The 23,564-nt window shown below is 45.5% G+C and overlaps 1 protein-coding gene across 2 annotated transcripts in view; it reads left to right on the top strand.

Moving 5' to 3' along the window:
* Nucleotides 1–22,235: 22,235 nt before the first annotated feature.
* Nucleotides 22,236–23,564, top strand: part of CHST11 (carbohydrate sulfotransferase 11) — a 172,110-nt gene continuing 170,781 nt past the window's right edge. Inside the window, exon 1 of one of the 2 annotated variants that reach the window (XM_040560272.1) lies at nt 22,236–22,604. In XM_040560272.1, the coding sequence (XP_040416206.1) occupies nt 22,487–22,604 (118 nt within the window). In that variant the 5' untranslated portion in view covers nt 22,236–22,486. The remainder of the gene's footprint in view (nt 22,605–23,564) is intronic. The other variant, XM_040560280.1, reaches the window with a different exon arrangement.

The following is a 23,564-nucleotide window of genomic DNA, read 5'->3' as shown; positions in this document are numbered from 1 at the left end:
CTGCTCTGAGCTCAAGTTTATTGTAGCAGAGCGTACAGCCACAGCAGACTGGAGACATTCCTATCTTACGCATCGCTTCCTGATCTCTGCAGTGGTCCCCTGGGAAAAATGCAGAAAAGAAATCGTTTTCATAGAGTTCGTAATGTCTGGGACAAGAAAGAATTTCCAACCAACCCATGCACACCCTACCTCCTGCTGTAACTCCGAAGCAAAGGCTACGTGGGGGCTCACATTTAAGTTAGTGATATAAAATAATGTTTTAAGCTGTATACATGGTAGGAAGACTCTTCTAAAACAATGTCACAGGACCTATTGAGGAGTTGGGTGAGTGCCTCAGTAACCTTTGTGTGCAGTAGCTGAAATGTGATGTTGGTTTTCTTCTACTCAGGTCAAGGCCTGTTTTTAAGATTTAGGAGAGCCTAAGGTTATTGATGCTTTGCTGCCTCTCAGATGCTCTGATGTAACAGCTAGGAACGTCTGAGTGTATTTACCAATGGAAAATTACAAAAAGAAGAGACGGGCTAAAGGAATCTTTTACTGTAAAGGTTTATTTCTACAAGCAAGCTAACCTACAGTGCAGTGTCATTATATCACAGCTTTAGCAGCTTCAGTCTTTGTCCGAGAGGAAAAAATGCCTCAGATCTTCCCTACCATAAAAAACCGCTTGCACAAAACATGCAGACAAAGCTCCTGTATCCCTGATATAAGCTTCAGGTTGTGAATAACTGTTTCGGGTAGGAAGGAGGTGAAAGCAGCTTTCTCTTCTGTCAGCAGGTCAGAATTCAGGAAAAATCCGGCGGCAGGAGGGCTGCGATTGTCACTAAGGGCCCTGAGGGGCCTGCAAATGGCGGGCAGGGGAGCACGGAGCGCCCCGCGGCCACCGGGCGGGCCGGCGGCAGGGGCCGGCCGCAGCCGCAAGATGGCGCCGCAGCCGCGCCGGCCCGCCCGGCGGCGGCTTTGGGCTTCCCCGTGGCCTCCCCGCTCCCCCAGTGTCCCCGGCGAGCGCTGCCCCCTCTCTGAGGGGAGCCCAGGGGTCAGGGCAGCGGAGGGGGAGTCGGGTTAAGGACGCTTGTCCTGGAAGGAGACATTTGGGTCGGGTCCCTCCCCGTGGCCCCGGGGTGGTTTCCCTCAGGGGCTCACTTCAGCAGCGAGGCTTAGCCCCGCACGCCAGCTCGCGGCCACCCAGTTTGGCGTTTCCAGCAGAAATGTAAAATAAAGGCTGTGTTTTTTCCCCACCCCAGAGGTGTTTGGGTTATTCACCAGAAGACTCCCCCGTAGGTGGCTGACAGCTTATAGTTCCAGATAATAAGGAAGCTGCTGTAAATCTAGATGGGCATGGTGTGTCTTGAATAACTCATCACCAAAGTTCATTTATCACCAAGGAAGGAGAAGGCTGGAGGGCTCCTCTCCTCACTGCCAGGGGAGAAACACAGTGAGGAAACTGAAGTGAAGCTGCATCAAAGGGAGAATTGCAATGGGAAGCAAATGGCTAAAGCACCCCTGCTGCAGGGCTCTCCAGCTGCCCTTTTCCTCTAACTGTACACAAGTAAAAGGAAAAATAAGTAAATAAAGCAGCAGACTGGAGAGCTTCTCCTTCTGCTACTGCAAGTGTCCCTGTTGTACACCTGGCATATCTGCTGGGTTATTCCTCCAAAAAGTCTGGCTCTGCCACAGGTTCTGTGCTTCTGATCTGTCAAAAAAGACAAAAAAGCTCCTGACCAAAAGCAGGCCATAAACCAGGGAGCAGAGCAAAACTGACACAGAGGTCTCATCGAATTATAAACTGTAAAACAGGCAGCTGCCCAGCTGTTTCAGGAAGCATGATGGATGGGCTTGGACTGACTGCTGGGGGCATGCCTGGATCCCAAGGAGCCAAATGGGCCACTGCAGCCATCAGGGTGTCAGGGTCTTCCCCTTCCAGCCTGCCATGTGCCACCGTCTCTGCGCCCCACAGCTCCTCTGATGGGGTAAAGGCCTGGGCATGATGCCTCCCACTCCTCAGCTGGCAGCTGCACAATGCAGTTTTGGCCATGCTGCTGAGGAGCCTTTATGCAACTCCACTGCACTGTTGTTGCAAAGCAGGAGGGAATTGCAGATGAGCAACTGGCCACCCAGTTAGCTGTGATCTGGGGAGCAGCTCAATGCAGGGGAATTCCTGTCCCTGTCCCTGTGGAGCTCTGCGTAGGCAAGAGGGCAAGAAGACATGCATTTTCAGGCCCGAGTCCATTTTTTGTATTCTTTTACTGTAAGGGTCTCTGTTTTTCATTATGGTTTTCATTATATCTAGGACTGGCCTTGGAAGCCCACAAAAATCCCAAGTGCCTTAAGGGTATAGAAACAAGAGGTTCTCCTTCCTTTCCTTTGTGGGAATCTCGTTAGTAAGCCAGACTTTCCAGCTGGAAGTTCAGCACTGACTTCTCTCTAAGACCCAGAAGCAGCACTCAAACACCACAGCATTGGTGGCCACGTATGATATGACAACAGCCATATCATCTGTTCTTGGGAGGTAAAAGAGCTGAGGCAAGAGGTGAAGAACTAGCCTCACATGGCATCTTAGTAATAGAGGTAGCAGCAGAACAAAAGTCTGCTCATACAGTATTAGCAATATTAGCAGTATTAGCACACTAATGCTACTTCTGTAGGGAAGAAAAGACAGTATCTCAGGGGTATGATGGTAAAATCTCACCCTGTATGAGGGATAGAGCTAGACTGGAATTTGAGATCCTTTTTGTGTGTACTGAACACAGATAATTTGCCTGCGAGCCTGACAGAGAAAGAAAGAATTGCACCAACTTGCCTTTGAAAAATTGCCTTTATTAGACCAGTCTTGCTAAAATTGCTGGGAGTAACAGATTCTAAAATTGAGCTACTGAATTAGTCTCAAATGGAAACTGTGACAGCCAGCCTTAAAGTGGAGAAAATTGGATTTAAGAATTGGACCTTGGGCATAGCAGGATGTCTAGGAAGTTGCTGTGCTGTAGCTGATGAACTCATATGGAGCATGGATTTCATGCTGGTGAATAGCAATGTAATAAATGTTCTATGGAAACATTACAAACTTGGGCTAGAGGAATTCCCTTTAAAGAGGTGGTCCAGGTGAGAAAATGCTTTGTAGACAAGTAATCTGCACTGAGCAAACTGTAGCCCCTGAGGGCTACAGTCACAATTGCAACTGTGTGTGGTATCTTCCCAGCAGATGAAGGAGGAGGAAGGAAATGTTCTTTGAAACAGAGGAGTGAGAGTGAAATGGGCTTGATTCTGCAAATGCATTTGAGTAACTTCATGAGTGAAGAAGCATTTCCAGGGTCAGGTGTTAGTCACACAGACCCTTGAAGGACTGCACCTTGATCAGGAAGCCTTTAGTGGTGCCAACATCTCTGTCCTTAGAACCTGGTAGGTTCTCTTTCCATGGGGACTGATGAGGGAAAAGGTGAAGGTAAGTGTAGAAAGTTGAGAGAGGGGCTGAATGCTTAGATAAGTTATGTCTGAAAGGCTTTCTGGAGAATGCAATAGAGCTTATTAATGACCTCCTAATATTAGCTTGCTTCATTCACATATGGGAAAAAAGAATCCCTATTAGCCTATTAGGTGATAGTTTCTAGTCTTGAAGAATCCAGTTCTGGAAGTGTTACATGGAAGAAGTATCTCTTTGAGAAATACATGTTGAGGTGTAAGGGTTCACAGGACTAGAGCCTAAAAGGCATTAAGAATAAACAAGGAAGGAAGGAAGGAAGGAAGGAAGAGAGAAAGAGAGAGAGAGAGAGAAAGAAAGGAAGGGAGGAAGGAAGGAAGGAAGGAAGGAAGGAAGGAAGGAAGGAAAAAAACATAACATCTGCAAAACTAGTGTGTTTGTGGGTTTTGTTTTGTTTTGTTTTGTTTTGTTTTCAGATGGACTTTCCTACTAATAAGCTGTATGAAGAAATACAGATAGCAGCTTTGTGGTATTAAACTAAATGTTGTTGCTGGTTTCTTGGAGACCCCATATTGCAGTTCTCCATCTGCCTGCTGGTTTCTGGATTTATACCTTGTACTAGGGCTCTATTTAGAGTGCAGTAGGCATTTGTAGCACTAACTGACAATATATTCCTTAAAACAATCAAATGAGACAAATGTGTGGTGGTGTGGTTTTTTTTGTTGTTGTTGTTATTGTTCAATATCAGAATATAAATTCATAGTTTCAGCATTTTCTAGTTACTCTGTGTAAGGAATCCACGTCCATCGACAAGTGCTAAGCAGAACCCTGGGTTAGTTTCCAGTTTTAGTGCAGACTTCTTATGTGTCTCAGGTCACTTTACTTAATCCATCTCCCTGTCTCAACTCTGTATAAGCAAGATGGAGGTGATAACACCGCCCTGAAGGGGTGGCACAGGGATAAATGTAATCAAGAGGGTAAGGGATTGTGCAGGTGTTATTGTAGTAACAACCACAAAATACCTAGGATTCCTTATCTAAATGCGATGGTTAAGCAGGCGCTTATACAAATGCACTCTGGAGAGCTAGCTGCTTTGCATTCTTTACGCTGATAGAGCGAGTGTGCTTTGTCCAGTTTCAGACCACTCATCAAGAATGTAGAAATAAATTATTGGGCTTTTTCTGGCTGCAAAATGAACTGCAATGGGCAGTGATAGCAGGTAGGCTTGTAATGCTATCCAAAATGCTAAGGATCAGATTTCCAACAGAGCCCCTTGCACTAAATGGGGATTTGGCATTTTCTAAAGCCTTCATCTCCCATTGAGAACAAGAAGGGACTCTCGGAGTTTAAGCGCTTTTGAAAAAAAAATTCTGGCCACAATACAGGAGCTGGACTGTTCTTCAGATGGTAAAAATGGAGGAGGGGTGTGTGAAATCGAACCATAAATGAGCTCTGTGACCTCGCTGGCAAATGGAATAGCATGAGTGCAACATGCACACTGACAGTGAGAGAATTGTCACAGAATTGATGAGACACCTGGATCAGGGCTTCCAAAGGTTAATACATTTGTCACAAGATAGATTTTGGTCTCTGCTGGCAGCAGCAGTTCTTCAAAGCACTTCTGACTGTTTTGCCAGTTCTGTATGCATCAATATTGTGCTTTTCAGCTGCACATGTGTCCTTAACGTCCTAATCCTGTTCTGACTAGGGTCAAATTCAAAGGCTTTTCCCTGCCTCATCCCCTTAAGGTTCTGATTCGACTTTTTATTGTGAGGCAGTCAGGCATTATACTGGCTTCTGGGTATAAGAAATGCACAGCTATATTTTCTTATTTTGAGAGGCATCCTGCTCTGCTCGTACACACAGCCAGTTGGTGTGGGCATTCTGTAGAAAGGTTTTTATTTTAGGTCAGAATGAAAAGGTTTAAAACTACTCAAATTATATATTTTTTTTTCTGTTCACTGCTCTTTTTTTTTTTGCTTTTCAAAAAAGTCACTGCTTTTTTGTTCTTATTCTGAAACTGCGTGTCATAGACCTGCCATGATACCAGCACACATTGAAGCATAGCTGTCATTCCTCTGTAGCACGCTTGCCTCAGAGCTCTGCATGCCCATCCTCTTCTCCTGGATGGTCCTCTATGGAGGGAGCCAGCTTGGGTCAGCCAGAATTAGTGTGGTGTGGTTTATTATGTCTTCCACCAGATAATGGGTACCTGTATCTATTGCAGTAGGAATAGAGGTTTTCAGTGGACTCAGAAAGCTGTACTATTATTTGCTGAGTTCCTCTCAGGTCTGTGTGGACACTCCCTCCAGACACTGCTGGGTTATGAGACCATGGGATGGGGTCTCCCATTACCTGCTGCCTCTCACCCTTAGCCAAAGCTGTGAGTTTGGCGCAAGTCTTGCTTGGCGATTCTGGAAAGGTTTCACTTCTCCACAACCCCATGCACCGAAGCACTGATCTTTCTTTTCAGTGGCATTCCTTATAGATGTGTTTGCAGTTGCTCTATAGCTTTGGCTAGGCATTGTTTCAGATCAGCATCTTCTATATGTGTATGAATTGCTCTCTAGTCTTTGGTCTTCAATTACTGCCTCTGTCCTGGAGACAAAAAAAGGCTTAATGCTTTATTACCTACTTCTTCATTCAGCTCACCCATGTCCACGTAATTTTTAGAGGAATGTTTGCCATTGTCTGTGCTGCCGTACTTCTTTCCAGCTCTGAGCCATGCCTTGAAATTCTGACCTTCTAGCCTGTATAGTGAAAAGCTGTTTAGTATTGGCCACTGAGGGGTTTGAATTGTCAAGGTGTTCCTAGCTGAACTGCCTTCATGAATGGACAAGGCCTCCCAAACGCCTTCCTTGAGGGGATGTACTGTGACAGAGGTTGAACAATGGTGATGGGTGGCTTTTTTATGTATATCGCGACCTTAAGAAGTGCTTAACAAGGTGATGGGCATCAACAGCCACACAGTCCCTTTCCTCCAGCTATGTTATGGCTGTGTGCAACTCCATCTCATGTTGTGCTCCTGACTGTCCGCTTCACAGGTAATGGCATGGCTGAGAAGTCAGGCTATGAAGAGCTGCCACCTTCCTTCTGCAGTGCAGGCAGTCCAGGGGCAGCATGGTTGCATTTCTTACCATCTGTGGAGGTGGGGTGCCAGAGCCAGGCACACCACTTGCCTGTGGCCTGGAGAAGATCCAGCCCAATGTGCAGACAGGGATTCTGTATTTCATTTCTTCTCTCTGTAGCTGAAAAGGTTTTAAACTGAAATGCCAGACACCATTAAGCTGATACTGATTTCCTTTCTGTCTAGGGTAACTGGTAGATCAATATTTTGGTTGAGGATATATTTTATGCTAAATATAATATTTTACAAGATAACCGACTTGAAAATACAGAAGAGTTTAAATGTTTTGCTTTTCAGGTTTTATGTGCAATAAAATGATGACTGGTATCAAATGGGTGTAATTTAATTTTTATGGGACTGTTTCTCCCTCTCCAATTCTCAAATAAAATGCTCAGCACCTTTTAAAAAGCCCACCTGCACTAAGAGACTGCTTTTTGTTGGCCTCTAGAGCACTAGTTTTAATTTGCTAACAGGAAAAAATCTATTGAAGGAGGATTAAACAAGCTAAGAGACATTTTTAGAATGAGAAAAGTGAAATAGCAGGCAATGAACTCCAGGAAAGAAGACTCAAGCACAGGACAAATGGACACCAAAAAGGTTGAGATACTCAATGCCTTTGCCTCAGTCTCTGATGGTAGGAGTTGCCTTCAGCAATCTCAGGCTCCTGAGACAGAAGGAGAGTGTGGAGCAAGAAAGGCTTATCCTCAGTGGAGGAGGATCAGGTTAGGGAACATGTACACAAGCTGGGTATGCACATCAGGTCCCATGGGATGCACACGAGTGGTAAAGGACCTAGCTGGTGCCTCTCTGAAGCCACTCCAGTTTATCTTTGAAAGGTCACGGTGATCAGGAGATGTTTCTGAAGACTGGAAGAAAGCAAATGTCACTCTTACCTGCAAGAAGGGGCAAGAAAGAGGATCCAGGTAACTACAGGCTGGACAGCCTTCCCTCGCTACCTGGGACAGTAATGGAGCAGCTAGTCCTGGATACTACTTCTAAGCACGTGAAGGATAGAAGGTGAATGGGAGTAGTCAGCGTAGATTTATGAAGGGGAAATCATGCTTAACCATCCTGATAGCTTCTACAATGAGATGACTGGCTTGGTGGATGAAGAGAGAGCAGTGAATGACGTTTATCTTGACTTTAATATGGTTTATGACACTGTTTCCAATTGTCTATCTTCATAAACAAACTGAAGCAGGGCTGAGAATTTCAAGTTGCTGTTTAGAGCTGACAGGAGTCCTGAATTCCAGTCCCAGCTGCAGGGGTTATTAAGTGTGCAATACCTACATTATTATTAGATAATATACCTAACTGCGGGCTGTGAATCCCAGGTGGACATAGCCATGAAATGAAATCCTGGAAAGGGACAAGATGTAAGATACAGCCTTGCCAACAGCACCCTCTGAGGATTGCTTAGTGCACTATTTCTTGGCAATCTTGAGCACCTCTCCCTCCCCTGGGAGCAAGAGGATCCTGCTGCGGGAACAGAATGCCAAATTCCTTTCACAGATTTACTCCCCAGAAGCTCCTGGTACACAGCTGAGGTAGCACTGTGTTAGGTGTACATTACCTGCTTTTCCAACATTAGGAAAAACACCAGTAAAAAGTTGGAAAACATCTTCTCTATTCTCAAAGGATGCATGCACACACAACTCTTACTAATATAAATAAAGTTTCAAATAATTAAGGACTTCTGAACTGAACTCATTTATATATTACAAATATTAAATACATACATGTACGTATGTTTATTGCTGTTTAAACGGCTCAACTAGACCACCTGCTTCTGCAGCAGCTCATGTATTTTTGGATTTGGTTACAAACTGACCACAGCATTCCAGGCAGCACTCAGCTGTGAAGATAGCTGTCTTTACATACAACGCCGGGCTGGAAGAGAGATGTGTCTACTCAGTGCTTTAGAAGTCAGGCAGGGATGGTATGACTTTAAATTGCCACAGCTGCGTCCTTGTCATTTCACTTCACTACCACCTAATTTGTATAAAAGAGGGAAAATTTTAAATGGATGTTACTGTAATGGGAGCATCCCACGAATCCCTTATTTGTGGCAAAGGAAAGCAGTCCTTCTAGGATGATTTCACTTAGCCTTCTGTGATTCACATGGGATGTACAATTACAGCATTTGTTCTTAACCAGAATTATGGATGAGGCCCAAGACTAACTGACAGTTCAGTTATTTCTTCCTGATACATTTCATTAATAGCCCCTGCACCTCTCACCTCTCTGAAACTGGCAACCAGTGAGGTGCCTGTAAGAGGCTAATTGCCTCCAGAGTCAATTGTCCTGGAGCCAATTGTTAATCTCCTGGTGCTAATTGCCAAAAGCAGGAGTAATCAAAGTAGGCAGGGTGCACAGGAGTGGCATGCATATTAGAGCTGTGTAGCCAAATACCAAAGGTGTTCAACCATGCTCCTTGACGCTACTGTAGAGCTTAGCAAGCAGGGAGGTGATGAGGCATTAGTTGAGCATGAATCCTGAATGTTTCGCTGTGTTTCTGGTTCCTCACCTTAGATTGCTGTTCTACTTGCAACCTATAAAACAGGTAGGGTGAAATCTGGGCCCTGAGGAGGTCAAATAAAAAGTGTAAGAGAGCTAGCTGGGGTGCCTGTACTGCTTGACTTTGGGATGGCAGTACTGACATCATGGCCAATTTGGAGAGAAAAGGAATGGTGGTGCAACAGTTGTATAGGTTAATTCTCTGATTTGCTATGGCTTTTTGATTAGCTGTTTTCAGCTAGCAGACTGAATTTGACCCTTGGGTTAAAGCAATATCTGGAACTCTTGTAGCAACTTCAGTTGAGTTTATCCTGCCTATATCAAGGTACATCTTTGGTGTATTTGACCTGTGCTTTTGGGTCTGCCTCCCTAAAATGAGGTGAGTGAGTACCTTATAGAGAAAGAGAGAAACTAAAATCATGCAAAATGTAGTGTGGACTAAAAATCTGGCCTGTGTTTGTCCTTCACTAATGGGAAGGAGGTATGTTTGTTAAGGTACCTAATCTGCTGCAAAAATTCTGCTAGGCTCCTCTTTCAGGCTGTCAGACTGATGGCTTTTGGGCATCACAGTTTACAGCTTCTGTCTAGACTATGGTTTGACCTTTTGTTCCTGGTGTCAGATGGTGACTTGCAAGAGCCTGAGTCTGCTGTTGTTGGGCAGAGATGGAAATGGGTATTCCACTAACCTGAGCAGCTGGAACATCTGCTGGAGGATAAAAGCTTGAGTTGTTTGTCTGGATGGTTCAGTGATAAGAGACTTTGACTGCAGGGCTTTGTCAGTATGCCTGACAAATGTTTTATCTCTCAGTTTACGGTATAATGGTAATTCTTTTAAGTAAGTACAGATTACTTTATATCTAACTTCAGAAAAAATCTTTTTTTTCTTTGTTAAGCCTGTACCTAGATGAGAAGAAAGCAAATCTTCTGTGACTACTTCATATTGGAACCAAGGCTTTGCAAATGAATAACAACAATGATTTAGTTAGTTTACAAACTCTAATCTGGAAACTGCCTACATAACTCAAGAGACTGAGAAACACTTGGCAAATAACAGACTTTGTGATGCTGGTGACACAAATTGGGAGGGGATTTAAAAACAAAATAGGAGGAAGGCAAGATTACCGCATTGATAGCGTTAGCAGGATAATGATAACAGACTCAGAGAGCCCCATGGTAAAGCACACTTTGTTTTGAGTCAGCGTGCTGCCTCAGAAGCTGGTTGCAAGCTGTACTTGTAACACACATCATAGATACACTGAAGAGCCATCCACAAAGCTCTACCCTTCAGCATATTTTTTTCTCTGTACTAGAGTGCGCTAGAATGTATAGGAGCTGTGAAGGGGGGTGAGGGGAAGAGGAAATACGCTTTGTGACCCAGTTTTATACACAAATTAGAAAGCTTAATTTGAGGCACAATCATTTCATCAGGTGTGTGTTGCAACTTAAACTGGCAGGATGATTGGGTCCCTGGAGAGAGAATTTTTTCTTTCTTTTTTTTTCCTGCCCTAAATGCAAAGCTACTTGATGCTTCCTTTAGTATACATGGATTTGGCATATGCTGCTAGCATTGTGACAGCTAAAGGCTGTTACCAAAATTAACATAAACTTGTAAATAAAGTCATCAGAAGCACAACCTCAAAGGTTCAGCTAAAGGCAAGGCATGCCACTGGGTTTAGTTATTAAAGGAATGACCTAGTTTTCGTTTCTTCCCTCAGCCTTATATGTTATGGTAAGTCTGAAATCGAGTGTATCATTAGTCTGAAACCATAGCAGTAAAGTTCCAGGTGTTTCAGGGAGATCTTCCCTATGAGGTAAAGGGAATGACCCTTTTCTAAGGGAGCTTTTCTGATTGTCCCTTGAAGTGCTGCCACAAGCCTTCACATGGTGCTTTTCTCCTCTCTGATATGAGGAGGAAAGGTGATCTCCTAGCATGTTACAGGGTATTCCCTCCTCACTGAGGACCAAAGTCCGTGAGACTGACTGTCCATACTTGAGTAACTGTGAGTGGGTTTTACCGTAATGGCCCATCCTACTTCTGCTAAGAAAGCTAAAAATATTCTTGGCTGCATTAGGCAAAGGATCACCAGAAGGTCAAGAGAGGTCACCTTCCACTCTATGCAGCACATGTGAGGCTGCACCTAGAGTACGGTGTCCAGTTCTGGGCTCCTCAGAACAAGAGAGACATGGATGTACTGGAAGTGGCCCAGAGGAGGGCCACCAAGGTGATCAAGGGACTGTACCATCTCTCCTATGAGGAGAGGCTGAGAGAGCTTGGACTGCTCAGGTTGAAGAAGAGGAGGCTCAGGGGGATTTTAACAATGTCTATAAGCACTCCAAGGAGATTGCAAAGAAGACAGAGCCAGGCTCTATTCAGTGGTGCCCAGTGCAAGGACAAGAGGCAGTGGGCATAAACTGGAACACAGGAGGTTCTGACTAAACATCAGGAAACACTTCTTTACTGTGTAGGTGATGGAGCAACAGCCCAGTTGCCCAGAGAGGCTGTGGAGTCTCCCTGCTTGGAGGTCTTCAAAAGCCGCCTGGACGTGGTCCTGGGCAACCAGCTCTGGGTGGCCCTGCTGGAGCAGGGGTTGGACCAGGTGCCTCCAGAGGTCCCTTCTGACCTCAACCATTCTGTGATTCTGTACTGCTAAAAGAGGACTCTGCCTGCGATGCTAAAAGAAAACTCTTGTTGGTCTTCAAAGGGAATAGCTCTGCAGGGAAGACGCTAGCCCAAAGGGGCTCAGCAATAGCAACCAGTGCTTCTGGCCTCTTCTGGAAGGGAAGGTGTAGCCCCAGCCTCATGCAGGATTTGTGGCAGTGGCACGGATTGCTGCTGCTGCTTTGACACTGTAAAGCCTCAAATCTTGTTTCAGTAAGAGTTGTGTTGCATTTATCCAAAGCTGTGTGTACTCTGGCAAAATCCACTTCCCTAAAGTGCTTTCTGGTCATGGTTTACATTCTCCTTAGAATGACTCAGATGTTTTATTTTTATTTTTTTAATCCCATTAGTTACATGGTGGGCTAGCAGACTGTGGTTTGAACTGGATCTGTTTAACTTTTCACTTCACAAACAAACTGGTGATAATGTGAGGAGCGGGAAGGGGAAAGGTTTGTAGTCCAAACACCCGAGGGATGACCACATCTACTTCCTCAGTGTATTAGGCTTATGTGTCCAAGTTTTGGTAGCAGGGGAACTGCAAAGGTGGCCTCTGAGAAGATGCCAGAGGTTTCCCCGTATTAGACACACCTCCAAAACAGACCCACTACTGGCCAAAGCTGAGCTGATCAGTGAAGCTGAAGGCACCACTTTGAAAACATACATAAGAAAGGGTAACAAAGGCTGTGTAGCAGCTGTGAGAAAGAGGAGCGAAGAAAAAATGAGAAACAACCCTGCAGGGACCGAAGTCAGTGAAGAAGGAAGGGTGCTGGTGCAGAGATTCCCCTGCAGTCCATGGGGAAGACGATGGTGAAGTAGATTGTCCCCACTGCAACCCATTGAGGACTGTGCTGGAGCAGATACTCATACTGCAGCCCATGGAAGACCCCACACCACAGCAGGTGGATGTGCCAAAAGGAGGCTGCAGCCCCTGGAGGGCCCATGTTGGAGCAGGCTCCTGGCAGGAACTGTGGCCCTGTGGAGAGGAGCTTACGCTGGAGCAGGTCTTCTGGCAGGAGGCGCTGCCTGTGGAGGACACATGTTGGAGCAGTTCTTGAACTGCAGTCTGTGGGAATGACTCGTGTTGGAGCAGCTTGTGAAGGACTGTATCCTGTGTGAGGGACACTGAGGTGGAGCAGGAGGAAGAAGTAAAAGAGAAGAAGTGTTACGATCTGACCACATGCCTCATTCCCCATCTTCCCTGTGCTGCTTGTGGAAGGGGGTGAGGTAGAAGAGTCAGGAATGAAGGAGTGAGGCTGAGCATAAGTAAGGAACTTTTTTTTTAAAAACTATTTTTATTTATTTATTTCTGCCCAGCCTACTCTATTTTTAATTGGTAATAAATTTATCTTTCCCAAGTCTGTTTTGCCCGCGATGGTAGTTGGTGAGTGATCTTCCTGTCCTTATTTCAATTCACAAGCTTTTCCGTCTTATTTTCTTCCCCCCCCTCCATGTCCTGTTGAAGAGGAACAGTGAGAGAGCAGGTGGGTGAGGTCTGTCAGCCAGCCAAGGCCAGCCCTTCACACTCAGTTACACCATGGCCTCGCACAAAGTTGATTTGGTAAATGACACAAACAAAGGTGATAAAAATCTTTGGTCTTAGAGTGAGCAGCTAACACCAGGTGGAGATGCAAACTTCCCTTAATGGATCTCCTGACAATATAGTAATCTTTTCTTCCCCCAGTGGTTGATCTTCTTCAAGAAAACATCACCCGCCCTTGTTATGCTTGATGCTGACTCAATTGTATGGCATTATTTACTGAAGGGGTGACGCTCTGTCAACAGAAGCAGATCAGCTTGCTTTACAGTAGCAAGTCTGAAGTTCTCTCACTCAAAAGAACACTGTAGCAGTAGTTACCCATAAATTAATTTGAAGTCCTTTTTGTGTTATTGGAAAGTTTTGATTTGCATTCACAGAAAACTTTCTTCTCAGTGTTAGCTATATGTTTTGTTTTGTTTTTGAGGAAAAAACAATGGATCTTTTAGTATGCATCTGCAACATTATTTGATTTTGAGACTAGTGAGAAGGGAACGAAAAGGTTTGAAAAGTCAATGAAGGTGGAAACTGCTGCAGTCTAAGCCACGTATATACATTTTCTATTGGTTTTACATAAATACGGATTATAAGAAAGTAATGAAGTAATGAGGCAGCATGGAGCCTTCAGGAAGCGCTTCTGATTTTTATTTTTTTATCAGTGAACCACATATAGCAAATAGCCGTTCTCCCTGTGCAGGGATAGACAGACAGCTTAATGGTATTCATTCTTCATCAGCCTGTCAGAGATGTTGTAGAGTCAACGTGGGTATGTTATCCTAGGCCAACTCCAGGAAGAGATGAACTTTGATAGAATTATGGCTCATGTTTTATCAAACAGATCTGAAACCAAATCTGAATGGATCATGAAAATGTGTTGTAGTTGCTGCTGTTGCTCTGTACAAATTTCTTAACCTGCTGTTCAGAAGAAAAGTGACAGAAACGTCCCCTTTTGCCTTCTAAACTGCCAAAGGAAAACTTACTGTATTACTAAAACTGGGTTACCTTTCTAATTTTGTTAATTTTCCTTAATATGGTTTAACAAGTGGTAAACGCAGACCTTTTTTTCTTCCTCAGGTCAGGAAATGCTTCACCATGTGAATTGTGGCTTTGCATAGTCAGCTGTCAACGGTGTTTATAGATTCTCATTGCTGGAGCTGGGTCGCGTTCTCCTTTGCAGAGACTTCATAGCACAGTTGGAATCGCAGCTCCACTGCAGGTGGTTCATAAGAATGGGAACCTACATCAGAGGGGAAACATAAGGAGTTACTCGTTATATAGATGCTATACTGATGGAGTAATGAATGTGTGAAGTGATTTGGAAAAATGTCTTTACAGGTTGGTTAACATTATTTCAACAGCTTCTGTGTGATTTATTATCTCTGTTCTCTCTCCTGTAATATCACCTAGACATCCTTTAAATAGAAAGAGTCCCTGAAGTCACACCTTTTAATTGAGGAAGGATGGTGAAAGGGGGGAGTGAGGGCATTTAATTATCTCTAGAAAATGCTTTTCTTTTAGATGTGTTTCTAAACTGTTCCATATAATCCCAGAGTGTTTTTCAGTTAAACTTCTCATAACACTTCTCAGGCCTAAGGTCACTGTAGTGTAGACAGTGAGAGAAGTTCTGCTTGTAAGTATGAATTGCTGCCTCTCGTGAAACAGCAGCAGTCTGAAGACTTTCAGTACTGCTGTTATCCTTTGGGCAGAAGAAACCTGGCTTCAGCCTTGGATCTGCTTTTCACACCTGTGCTTCTGGCTTTTGCAGATTTCTTTCTCCTAAAGCAAATATGAAAGGAATGAAACATAAGAAAAGCATGGCAATATGAGAGGTACGTGACTTTCCACTTCAGACTATGTTAACTTGCCATTGATTTTGAAAAACATTCCACACATGCAAATCCTAAGGACTTTAAATGTGCGTTTAGATCAAATGTGTGTAAACTGAATGTGTAGTAGCTATACGTGTAAAAAAGGATCTTTTGGCAATTACAATGAACTGAAGTCTTTTATGACAGTATTGAATTTTGACATAAGGTTAAAACTTTTAAATGGGAAGCACTCTAAAAAGGAAAATATTTATATTTATCCCAAGATGGATTTTGTGTTTGTTTAGAAAAAAAAAAAAATATAGGAAAAGAAAGGACATATTATTGACCTAAAATGAGCCTTACTGAAATTAACATGCTCAAGTAACAATGAAGAAGATGCCTCCCATTTCTGACTGCAAGGTATTTTGTAAGGTAGGTGACATGAAAACAGGATATAATGCTGAAAAATAGAGTACAGAAAATATGAGGTTTGGCTGCATGTCCTACAAAGCAAAAAGAAATTGAGAAACATGGGTTGGGATTTGTTTTTCCTAGCCTTCCCCCTGTGCAATATAGGTGTCTGTAGCAGAGTTAGATGTCCAGGAGCTTTTCACTCAAGGGGCACTTCTAGGGCATGATTCATCTCATTGCACTTTAGAAGTCTAAAACAGGTAAAGTGAATTGTGTCATGTAAATGTGTTTTCCTTTCCATTAATTTAACGATGCATCTACAGCAAATGGTTGGAGATCAGCTGGATGAAATATACACCTAAAGGTTTGGTGAGATGGATCCACACCAGAAGTGATGATAATGATGATTTTGAAAGAAACCCTTTACAGAAAATAATGGCAATTTATGTAGATTATCAGAAATAATCAGAGAGTGTTTCAGAAAAGCTAAACAATCATTTAAAGGCACTTTTAAAATCACTAAGTGGAGGGGATGGTTTTATCTTCAGTTCAGAAAAGTAAAACGGGAACAAATGAAGTAATTGTTTTTCCAGTTTCCTTTTCCTTTTTTTTTTTTTGTGGGGTGAGTATTTTCCTTGTTCCCTTTTTTCTCCTTCCCAATAATTTATTCGATGATTTTCTTCCCTTCTGCAAAGATGATTTTTCATTTTTAAGTATGTGTTCTTGTTCCTATTTGGCTGGATTCTTTTTTTCCCTCCAGAGTAACACATAAACCACTCCAACTCTTGGAGACAAATCAATTTGCTCCTGGAAGTAGCTTGCTTGGATTTTAGCTGAGAAATTGCTGTGGGGAGAATGGAGCAAGCATGCTTACAGCTTGTAAAGCATACGCAGTGTGTACTGTTCTGGTGGTATGCTGCTTTGGCTAGCCAACAGCTACCAGCATCCTGCCTTCCTGGCTACTACGTTTTATTGTGAGACCCTTGTGTCTAATGAGCAGCATAGCAGGATACCAGCAATATGTTCTGAAGAGCATGAGTAATCCCTGGTGTCTGAGAATAGAATTAGGATGAGCAACCCCATGAAAAGCCAGTAATTCTTTTTTATTTCAGCCTCTGTATGCTCTGAGTCACATTTCAGATGTTGCTGGTGCTCTAAGGTCGGTAGAAAAAGAGACATGAATTTAAACACAGCTCAAGATTGTCCCACTATTGCTGGGCAAAATACCTGACCACTTTACAAGTCCTTGTAACAAATGCAACTACCTCAATGCAAGGGGAATTTGCATGAGCAGAATGGCTTGCCTTGCAGCTGCCTCTTCCCTCACATTTGTTAAACTCTACTCCAATAATTTCACTTCATAAAGAGTGTCCTTAACTGGCAGTAGGGGAAAAATGCAAAGAAACTGCACATAGAATTGAGAAGAAGAAAAAAAAAAAGAGAACTGAGCTTCAGTGGAACTTGGCAAATATTTTAGTGTCTGCTTTGCCTAGGAATTTGTGTTGGCTGCTCTGGTTGTAGCTGAGATGATGGGTTGCACTGGAATTTTTCTTGGATCTGATTTTTGGGGGCTGTTCCCCAAGTGCAGCCATTGGCATTGCAGGACAAAAGCCAAGCTCTAGCTAATAAATGTCACAAGCAAATGTCAGTCTTTCGGCAGACTTGACCACTGCTGCCTGTCGCAGGGCTTATTGAACTTTCCTCTGATGCCAGTGACTTTGTGAGCCACTGAATGCTGGGCCAGTGGGTTTGATCCAGTGCAGCTGCAGATCACAGTTGGCAGAGGTGTAAGTATCCATCACCTCTAGAAACTGCATCTTTGAAAGCAAAGCTTAAAAAATTGCTTCTATGCCTAATTCCCCAAAGTCTTTTAATTAACAGCCTCACAATTAGTATCATAGTTGTCTTGGAACTATCAGACACTGATTTTTCTTGTAAGTACTATTATAGAAGAAGAAATATATGTTTTATTTCAAGATTAATCGTTTCTCCTTATGAATTTAGTTAAGCTAAATATATCCTTGTTCTTTCATGTATCTTGTTTGACTTGACAGTGATTGTACATTCTTCCGCCTTTAAATCAAGACAGTTCTGTATCAGAAACTTTTGTCAGCATTGTGAAGTTATTTAAATGGACTGCATTGCCCTTGTATTTAGTAGATACAAGCATGTTCACCCAGTCTTGTCAGTGAACTGTCGTTAGCAGCACAGCTTAGAATGCTTACAGACCGGGTATTTACCATGCTGGCAAAAACGGTTCTTGCAAGGATCTATACTAGACCAGTGCTTCCTAAAGCTTGCCAGGATGTTTTTCTACTGAGGATAATAGTAATAGTAAATAGGTAATAATAAAGACTAAAATAGATGATGATAAAGTCACCACATGCATTTCAGAGATGGGAGTAGATCCGTAGTTAGACCTGGAAAAGCTGTTCTGCTCCCCAGGGTAAGCTCTCCGCAGAGAAGGGACCACTAGTGAGTTTTGTGAGGAAGGGAGGAAGCCCACTGGAATTCCTCCGTGGGAAAATAAAGCACAAAAGTAAACTGTGGTCTTTCAGTAGAAGGGAAGTGGAGACAACTATACCGTTCAGATGTGACCATTCAGATAACACAAATCGCATCTTTAGAAATATCGCCTCTCCTCAAAATCTGGTTTGCATTACCTGGGAATCGTGTGGTCCAAGAAGCCATAAACTTGTTCCGTCTTGAACAAAGCCAGATGAAATCATTAGGAAAAAGCAGGTTGGGTAGCAGAGTGACATCTAGTACAATGTATCTTAAAGTGGAAAAGGATAAACCTGACATTCCTGGGAAAGGACTCTTGAACCAAGAGTAAGAAAGAACTCTTGGAACCAAGAGTAAGACACTGCGAGAATGTGGTCTCGCCTTGTAATTCAGTAGCTTGGGTTGCTTGGGGTAGAGAGGAATTGAGGCATTGCCTAACAAAGGGAAAGCTAAAAGATCAGGTAAGACTCATGTTTAGGTTTGTTTGTTCCATGAGTCTAATTAATGTGTTCCTGCTCAGCAATAAGCAACTGCTCATTCTGGCGAGGCCAAGCTATATTGCTGCATCTGTTCCTTCCTGAGAGGCTGAAATGGTTCTGCCAAGGGAGTCCCATGAGGAGGTGGCATCCTGATTCATGCTGTTTTCTAAGATGCAGAGCATTCACAGAAAATGCAAGATGCAGGACAAGGTATTTCAGAAACTCAGCAGATTTTTTGACTTTGAGGGCATGTTAGACAAGTGAGTTTTCTTATTTGGAGGGAAGAGGAAGGGGCAAGACTTTTTATAGCTCCAGGAAGGACTGTCTTAACATTTCCCATGGCAGTGGCTTCCTGGAGCCGGGTGGCATTTTAGTCATGTGTTTAGTGAATTGCTGACTGAGAAATCTGTGGGTAAAAGAGCTTTGTCCTACTTCTGCTGAAATCAGCTGCATCAGGAGGCTTCTCAGTGACTTTTTTTTTTTCATGGAAACAATCAGTACCTTAAAGGACTATTATCATATATTAGTAGAATTACATTACCTATCAGTCAAATTGTATTTGGCAATCTCAGGCTGCGGTGCAAGGTTGTGAAGTAAGGAAGTGCATGCCCTGCACCTAAAATATTTCTTTTTTGTTTGGCTTCCTACTTTCAGGCTGTGCAATTTGATAGAGCTGGTCAGATTAAAGGTTTATAGACTGTCCAGGTTTACTAAAGCAATGTACTTTTTCCTTGATGGTCAAAGACAAAACCCTGGTCTCTTTATGGTATGGTTGGTTTAGGCAGAAGAAGTTAAACTATCCCCACAGAACGTAACCAGAGAGATATGTAGGTGATCCTGAAGATTTACTGATCGTTTAGCTAGGCAGCCTCACTCTGCGGTGGTAAGTGCTGTGATGGGACTGGATCTGTAACAATCAGAGACGTGAGACAGTCTGAAACTTGCTGCTTCTGTTCCAGATCTGAAGAAGAGCTTGCATGCCTAAAAGCTTGTGCATATTCCCTTCATAATATTAGTTGCCCCAATCCAAAAATATTCCCCCAAAATCTTAACCTTTTGTTTTTAAGAGGAGGAAGCCTATCAATATAAAACAAAATAAGTTGTATCACAGATACCCGTGTTTCTCACTGACGCCTCTCTTTACTAATGGATTTCTGTTTTAAATTTCCACGTGCTCCTTAATATTAGCATGCTTGTCATTTTTTCATAAATTGCACAATGAGTTTGTTACACACTGCATTTCTGTCTGCGCTGTTTTTCAACTGTGGTTTTGTTATTTTTAGAGCTTTATCAATAAATAGTGATGTGGGTGGTTTTGTTTGTTTTTCTCTAAAGCTTTTCTGTTATGAAATAATCTACAAAACACTGTCTGGACTCCTTTTGATGTCACTAGCATCTGGTTCTTAAGCTCTTAATTCTTTCTTTCTAGAAGTCTCTTGGATGATGAGAACATTTTATTTAGAGACACTGAACACTGGATATTATCACGGCAATGGTAGGTGATCACACCTACCATACAACCTAAGGTCTCCCTTTTGCTCTGCAGCTGCTAAATCATCCACTCAGGGGTGTGCTTTAAAGTGTCTGAGCTGTGCATTGTACCTACTAGAAAACTTGGCACTCATCTGGAAGGACAACTGCATTTCCTTGTGTTCCCTCTTTCATGCTCTCTTTTGCTCTTTCCTGTAGGAAATCCAAAGTACAGGTGTCTGAATGTCAAAAAACAAACAAAACCAACCACCACCACTACAAAACAAAAACAAACCTGCCTAATTTCATCATTGTCCTAACTCACTGGACATTAAAAAGAATGCCATAGTTTGAAATTGACCTAGATGCTGCAAGCATGAGCATGAATGTTAATCTTGTAATTTCCAGTTTATGTAATGAAGGTATTGCTTTTACAATTCTCTTATAATAAGGCTATTGGCAACACAGCTGGTTCTTTTTTCCCCTGTTGCTCTGAAATGCTACATCTTTCCATTGTACGGTGACGTCCAGAAGAAGAGAGTAACTATTGTTAAGCCACACTGAGTAACAGACCACCACCTCCAGCAGTGTGCAGCATTTCTCTTCGCACATGTTACTTGCCTGAGTACTGAATCCTTGGCTTCTGCCCTCATCCCTTGGTGTCTTAGCCACGTTCCTGGATACAGGCCAGTTCTTCCTGTTAAAATACTGCAGTTGCTATTGTACTGGTGTGTGTGTACTGATGGATGCATTCTGAAATGCCAGGCTGTGCTTCTGGTTGGCTTTTATTGACTGACTTCGTCACTTTGGTGTGTTACGTATTAGAAGTACTTCTCTCTGTAGTGATTTTGGTACAAGGCTTTTGTGTCACTTTTGAGGTTTGGATTTAAAAGAGGAAAAATCTATTTAAAATTTCTTTTACATTAGGATGACACTGCATATCAAAACTGCTAAAAGAAAAATCTACAGAAAGTAAGCAAAATTGAATATTTTCTCATTAAGGCAACTCCAGGCCAAGCCCACCTAATCTCTACTCTGTTACAGACCTCTAGGCAAATGGTTTATCCTTTAGATAAAAAGCCTTTTAATTGTCTGAATGGAAAGCCCCCATGACTTTAGATGTTTCCGTCACAATTGCCCAGGAAGGAATACTCACCCTTCTTGTTTGTTTTTGTTTGTCTGGCTTAAACTGTGTTTTATCCTACCTGCTTCCCAGCCTCCAGCTTTGGGCTGGGTCTATTTTCATTTTAAAGACCTCTTCCAACCCACCCCGGAAGAACAGACAGAACTCTGGAGGGGAAAAAAAAAATCCTTTTACCCATGAAGATGGTATCAGCAAAAGGATTTTCACTTTAGCAAGAGGAAAAGTAGTAGCAAACTACTGTTGGGGTGCAGCGGGAGAACAAAGGGACTGATTAACACGAGGACTTGTGGACTTTGTATTAATTCTCAGATGTATTTTTAAACACCTGTGTAGTTCTGAGCAAGCGGACAGTCCCGGTTTGGGAGCCCTATGGTGTGGTTCGCGAAAAACCTTGTCCAGGGCTTGGCCGTGCACTGTGGCCTGCCGCAACCCCTTGGTGTGACATGGGGAGCGGAGGTCCTGGCACCCCAACCCCTTGGTGTGATGTGGAGGTCCTGGGGCCCCAACGCTCGTGTGGACCCCTCGGGCCCGTTTTGTCCCGTCACACCGAGCTCTTCTGCCTTCCCCCCGCGTACAGCCGGGCGCCTCGTGGCCTGCCGGTGCGATCCGCCCACCCTGAGGTGCGCTGGTGAGGGGCACCGGGAGGGAAGCGCCCTCGCGTCCCACGTGCACCAGCCGGGTGACTGCGACACCCGACGTCTGGCGCTTGCACCCCAACCCCGCTGCGCTTGTGGCAGCCAGGTGGCAGCGCTGACGGGGGGATGACTCAGTGCTACCGAAAGCCGCTGGTTACGCCGCTTATAAACATTCACAGCCGCCGGCCGGCGCGGCGGCGAGGCGATGACAAAGAGCGGCTACCACCGGGAGCCTTACATAACGCACAGCGCCAGGGGAGGCGCTCGGGGCTGGCAGCGGGCGCTACCCCGGGGGGGGCGCGGAGCTTCCTCACGGACGGGGCCGAGTTCGGCGCCCGCCGCCCCCTTCCTTCAGCGCCGCCGCCTCCCGTTGGCCCCCGGCCGTTGCGGCGGCCCCTCCAGGCAGCCCGGCGCGTCCCCGCCCGCCTCCCGCCCGCAGCTGCCGCCGCCGCCGGGCGGGACCATCTCTCCCCTCGGCGCGGGGGGAGGAGCGCTCCGCCCCGGCTCCCCGCCCGGCCCGCCTCCCCCCTCGCGCGGCGCAGAGCGCCCCTCCGCCTGGCGCGCCGCGTGGTCACGCCCAGCGCAGGCATTAGCGCCCCCCGGTGCGGGGCGCGGGCGCCCGGGCATCCTCCGGCACAGCGGCGGCGGCTGCGGCTCCTCCTGCCCGGCTCGGCTCGGCTCGGCTCTGCCCGGCTCTGCCCGGCTCGGGGCTCGGCTCGGGCACCGGCGCTCCGCCGCCCCCCCCTTCCCCACCCGCCCTCCCTCCCGCGCCGCCGGGCAACGCCATGAAGCCGGCGGTGCTGGAAGTAATGAGGATGAACCGGGTGTGCAGGATGGTCCTGGTCACGTCCGTGGGCTCCTTCATCCTCGTCATCTTCTACTTCCAAAGTACGTTGCACCCAGGTACGGCACCGCCACCGGCACCGCCGCCAGACCTCCCCCTCCCCCGGGGGCAGGTGGCGGCCGGCCACGGGTCGCGGCTGCCGGCAGCGCTGCGGCACGGACGGGGCTCCGCGGGGAACTTCCCGCGGCGGGGAGCAAAGTTTGGCGGCTCGCCTCTTTTTTTTAATCTTTTTTTTTTTTTTTTTCTTTTTAATTTTAACCTGCGGCGGGACGAGGAGCGGAGTTGGACGGAGCGGCGGCAGCCGGGGCTGTGCCTCCATCCCCGCATCCTCTGCGGATCGGCCCGGCACGGTTCGGCTCTGCCCGGCTCGGTTTGGCTCGGTTCGGCTCTGCCCGGCCCCCGGGGGCCGCACCCCGCGTGGTCCTGCTGCCGATCCCCCCGACGTGGGGCTGGGTCCTGGAAACTTCGCACCGCGCCCGACCGCAGCCAGGGTCCGAGCCCTGCCGGTCCCTAAAGCTGCCGGTCCTTAAAGCTGCTCCTCCGAGCCGTGCCGGTCCGAGCCCAGCCGCCCCGACCCCTTTTGTAGCGGACCCTACGCCCGGCCGAGGGAGCGGTGCCCCTCGACGGCAGCCCCCGGCCGTGCCCGTCGCCTCCTGGCAGTGCGAGGGGCAAAGGGGAGCGAAGGGAAAAGGAGGTGCTCAGCACGCCTCCGTCCTCCCCCGGTTGTCGCTACCGGGCTGTAGTCGCTTAAAAATTCACCTTCCTTAAAGTTTTGGGAGCTGCGAAGCGCGGAGGCTTGGCGGGCGGCTGCGATGAGGAGGCAGCGGGTCCTCTGTGCTGTGGCGAGGCCAAGTCTTGTTGCCAAGTCTCGTTTGGTGCTTTTCTGTCAGCTGCCTGCTCCTCTCAGGTCGGTGTCATTCGCTCGATGAACGCTCTCTCTCAGGGTGCCCGTCTGTGTCCGTACCTGCCGATTCCTTGGGAAGATCAGCGTGTTTTTTCTTCCCTGCTGCATCTCCTCC

The sequence above is a fragment of the Cygnus olor genome, chromosome 1 (assembly GCF_009769625.2).
Source record: "Cygnus olor isolate bCygOlo1 chromosome 1, bCygOlo1.pri.v2, whole genome shotgun sequence".
NCBI lineage: Eukaryota > Metazoa > Chordata > Aves > Anseriformes > Anatidae > Cygnus > Cygnus olor.
This window is presented reverse-complemented; position numbering and strand designations above follow the sequence as displayed.